General features: G+C 36.9%; 1 protein-coding gene across 1 annotated transcript in view; it reads left to right on the top strand.

Moving 5' to 3' along the window:
• The first annotated feature begins 487 nt into the window (after positions 1-487).
• LOC118751610 overlaps positions 488-4,031 on the top strand; it is a 10,347-nt gene continuing 6,803 nt past the window's right edge. Inside the window, exon 1 of the mRNA XM_036486431.1 lies at positions 488-629. Coding sequence (XP_036342324.1) covers positions 488-629 — 142 coding nt within the window. The remainder of the gene's footprint in view (positions 630-4,031) is intronic.

Here is a 4,031-nt window from a genome sequence, read left to right as displayed (position 1 = left end):
TTTTTTTAAATATATTATTAAAAGAAAAAATTAAATAAAACCAATGCGGTAAAACCAGAAAATCCAATCCAGGACCCGCTGCGCTAATCGGTGGAGCATTCGAGTCTTCAAATGATGAGTTCCCCTTATCCTTTCTTAGTTTAACATTCAATTAAAAATGTATTAAATTTTTTTCAGAAAAGTTCATCAATGAGAATGGCGGCGATGAAGCGGAATATATAGCTGCATCGATGTCGCGCGAGATAGAGTTTTGTTGGCTGGGCATTTGACAGCATACTTTTTCATTTGTAAAATGTCGCCAAACAAGAAGGTTCAAGCCTTGCAGGCTCTTAAAAGTTTGAGAAAATTAGAAAATCTGCATAAAGAGATCTATACTATTTTCAAATGAAAAATGGCTGCCTCTAAGGTTGTATTTGCCTCCAAAATAAACGATGTTGCTACTCTGAAGAATTCTGCGAAATGAGAACATAGCTGTCCAGCAACAAAAATGAAAGTTGAAAGCAAGCGAGAGCTCGCATACCGCTCGGTATGCGAGAAAAAGCATGCTTCGTACTTTTTGCGGTCTACACGTGCGGTTTCTCGCATGCGTCGTCACGCAAGCGAGATTTTCCAGCACGTGAAGACGGCCGGTAAAATAACCTTAGTCATAAACATTTGAATTTCATCATCCGCGTCTTTGCTAAACCACTAAATCACATATGAGCCGCTCACCGTCTGTGGCAAATGACAGCGAGCACGTTGATGCGCATGTTCGTCGTGTGTAGCTAGTGATAAACTCCTGAAACCATCGTAAACCTCGTAAAGCTCGTAAATTTACGAGCCTCGTAAAAGAACTGTCAAAATTTTTATGGAGCTCTATTTAAGAGCCCCTCGTAAATTTACGAGGAAAATTTGATACGCAAACGACCTCGTAAACTTCAGTGTTGCCGAGAAGCCGAAACTTTTATACTAAAATGTATGATTAAATAATGAAAACAAATGAAAAATATATTACGCGAAAATAATTAATGAATTTCCTCCACTAACTGTATTTTAGCCAAGAGTGATAGAGACAAGATGGCGGGATGTTATGGAAAATACTGCTAAACAAAAATTGCTACACAAAATCCTGGTTGATCTGTCAATCTTTTACTTTACGCTAAATAGTTAATTTATAAGACCTATTCTTTTGAACACATTTCAAGAGTGGTTGTATATTTTTTGCTAACGTTGTGCTTAATTTGCTATATTCAAAGATGGCTTGAGAAATTGGTGAATCGTGAAGAAAACACGTTTTCTCACTGCAAATTCACAACTGTCAACTCATTGTTCTTCGCCGTATTCTTTGTTTACCCGTTGCCACAAATGCCATTCTGCGGGAATGCGCAATCTTGTATTCTATCGTTCTTGGTTCAACTTTGCATTCAACTCAACGCAGGGTTGCACGAAAAAAGTTGAATGGCTAAATGTTGGCTGGCGACCAACTGTGTTGAAAGCGGTTAGTAGCAAGGCCATTCAACCACAAGTTGAATGCAAAGTTGAACAATGCAAACACCTTTTTATGTAAAATATTTTGATATTTTTAGCCATTAACTTCTTTTTCGTGCAACCCTGCGCTGAGTTGAACGCAAATGTTGAAAGCAAAGTTGAACAATGCAAACACACTTTAAGGGTCTTCCCTTCAACTCGTAAAAGCCTCGTAAAGCTGCCTTTACAAGAGATGGTCTTCCAGGCGATTCAACATCGCTCTGGAAAAATCGCTCTATAAATAGTGATTCAAAAATTGCTTGCCTCAAAGTAGACAGCAAGTCAACTTATGCAAGCGATTATCGCCTATCGAAAAATCGCCTCATGTGAAGGCAGCTTTAAGCTCGTAAATTTGTGAGCCTCGTAAAAGAACGGCATTTTACGGCTTGTTTACATCAGACAATGCTGTCAAGACATTAAAGAAATCCATATTAGTTGTCAAACGCGCTGGTAATTGTCTCCGTGGCGTAGCCACAATAGTCAAGACAATCCTTTTTGAGCAAAATGTCGACCGTGAACGTTGAATTATAAGTTGCAGAAATACGCATTTCGCGAGACCTCTTTAAGCTAGAAACTCAAAAATAAAAAAGAAGAGTCATAGTTACATACACATCAGGGACTCTTTATTTATGCCAGTAATTTTGTTATGAATTTCTCTTATTTCTTGCACAAGACGTTAAGATTATTGCCTCCATACATAAGATCATTGCCCAGTTTACTGTTTTCAAAATAATCCAGACCGTAGCTGAGACATGTTATGGGAGCACTGTTCCATGGCAATCGCCGAAGTTTTTTTTTTTGGTGATTGACTCCAAATAGGCTCAGCGCGTGCGGCAAATTGACCCTAGGAGAATTGTGGATATATATGTACCTATTGATACTTGCCCAACCAAGCCGGCGCGCCACCACGCCCTGCAAGCTAGCTAGTCTCAGGAACATCGCACATGAGCATAAAATTTAGTCAGTACTAAATATGTAATTACCTCTAATTCGTAATTTTTTTATTTTTTATTTTGATTTAACCAAAACTCCTTGCCTGTCCGGTTATTGTCTAGGTTATTGTTTTGACAGTTGCCTACCAAAGACAATAAAAAGATTTTTCGGCATTGTCAGGCTAGTGTTTTTAGCACTAAGACTATTACTACGTTTATACGTAAGCTATTTGCAAATAAAAATAATTTGCAAATACCTAACTCACTGTTTATTCGATGGTGAAAAATTCTTTTTTAATATTGCCTGATTATAAAAAGGCAATAATATGACCATCGAAAAGGAAATTAAAGTTAAAAATGGCAACCTCTTGATTATAAAAGGGCAATAAGATGACCATCGAAAAGGAAAATTAACCTAAGAATGGCAGCGTCTTGCGCTTATATGCAAATAGTAGCACTAATCAATACTTATTTGCGTGATTTAGTTATTTGCAAATAAAAAATTAACTCTGCGTTTATACGGCAAAATTTACCATTTTGCAAATTGTTATTTGCAAATAATGCGTGCGTATAAACGTAGTACAGTATATTTTGCTTAGCTGCACATCCCTCTTTGCACGAAAAACTTGTGCACCTAACCGAAAAAGGCACTTAAGCGAATTTTCGTTACTACTTCAATAAGGAAGGTATCCGAATCCCTATGAAACCAAATAATGGAGAAGCACTTATCACGTAGAAAATAATGCAAGCGAAATTTTTTTTTCGAATGGTATCTTAATATCTATATAACTAGACAAATTGATAGCCATTTCCGTTGTTCTGCGATATGAGTAAAATAAATAAAAGCTTGTAAAATTAGGTAATTGTAGGCCAGTGCAGGTAAAGGTAATACTTTCTTTGATAATTGATACTAGTTGCACAATTTTTAAGGCAGCTATCGCCAATATGCAGGTATGTTGAATGCATCTATCGGAGCAATTTCCTTATAAATGTTAAAAATAATGTCTCAGATGCGCATTTTGGGGTAGGTATCTAAAATGTGCACTTAAGCATAAAGGCAGCAAAGCAAAATATACTGTATATGTTCAAACAGGCCAATTAGCTGAGGCAATTAGGCTTTAAATTGCGGTATTGAGTTTGGTGTTCACGAAATCAGCTGTTGTATTACCTATAGTGATGGAAAAGTTGTTACAATCGTACCTTTATTTAGTTTGAAAGTACATTCGGTACAAACACACAATTTTAGGTACATATGGAACGTAGACAAATAGCTTCTCAGGAAATCAGTTCTTATTTTTACTGACACTTCAATGCATTTTCTGGTGCGGGCAACTGGTCTAATAGTTTCCGTCCTTTGTGAATAGGCATACAAATGATACAAAGGGGTGGTCAAAGTAACGCAACTGTAGTTGATTTCGCCAGATAGATTCAAAATATTTCTTTTTAAAACGTCAGATCGAACAACTAGGAGGAAAGTGATTCACCTTTTCTACAACATAGTTTTGTCTCGCGCTGCTCTAAGAGATTCTTTTCATAGCCAAACATTTTTTGAATGTGAGTACAGAAGTTCAACGCCGATAAATAAGGAAACCA

This window comes from Rhagoletis pomonella, unplaced genomic scaffold (genome assembly GCF_013731165.1).
Source record: "Rhagoletis pomonella isolate Grant_MI unplaced genomic scaffold, Rhpom_1.0 Rhpom_scaffold_00849, whole genome shotgun sequence".
NCBI lineage: Eukaryota > Metazoa > Arthropoda > Insecta > Diptera > Tephritidae > Rhagoletis > Rhagoletis pomonella.
Note: the sequence above shows the minus strand (reverse complement) of the source record. Positions and strands in the feature narration are given on the sequence as shown.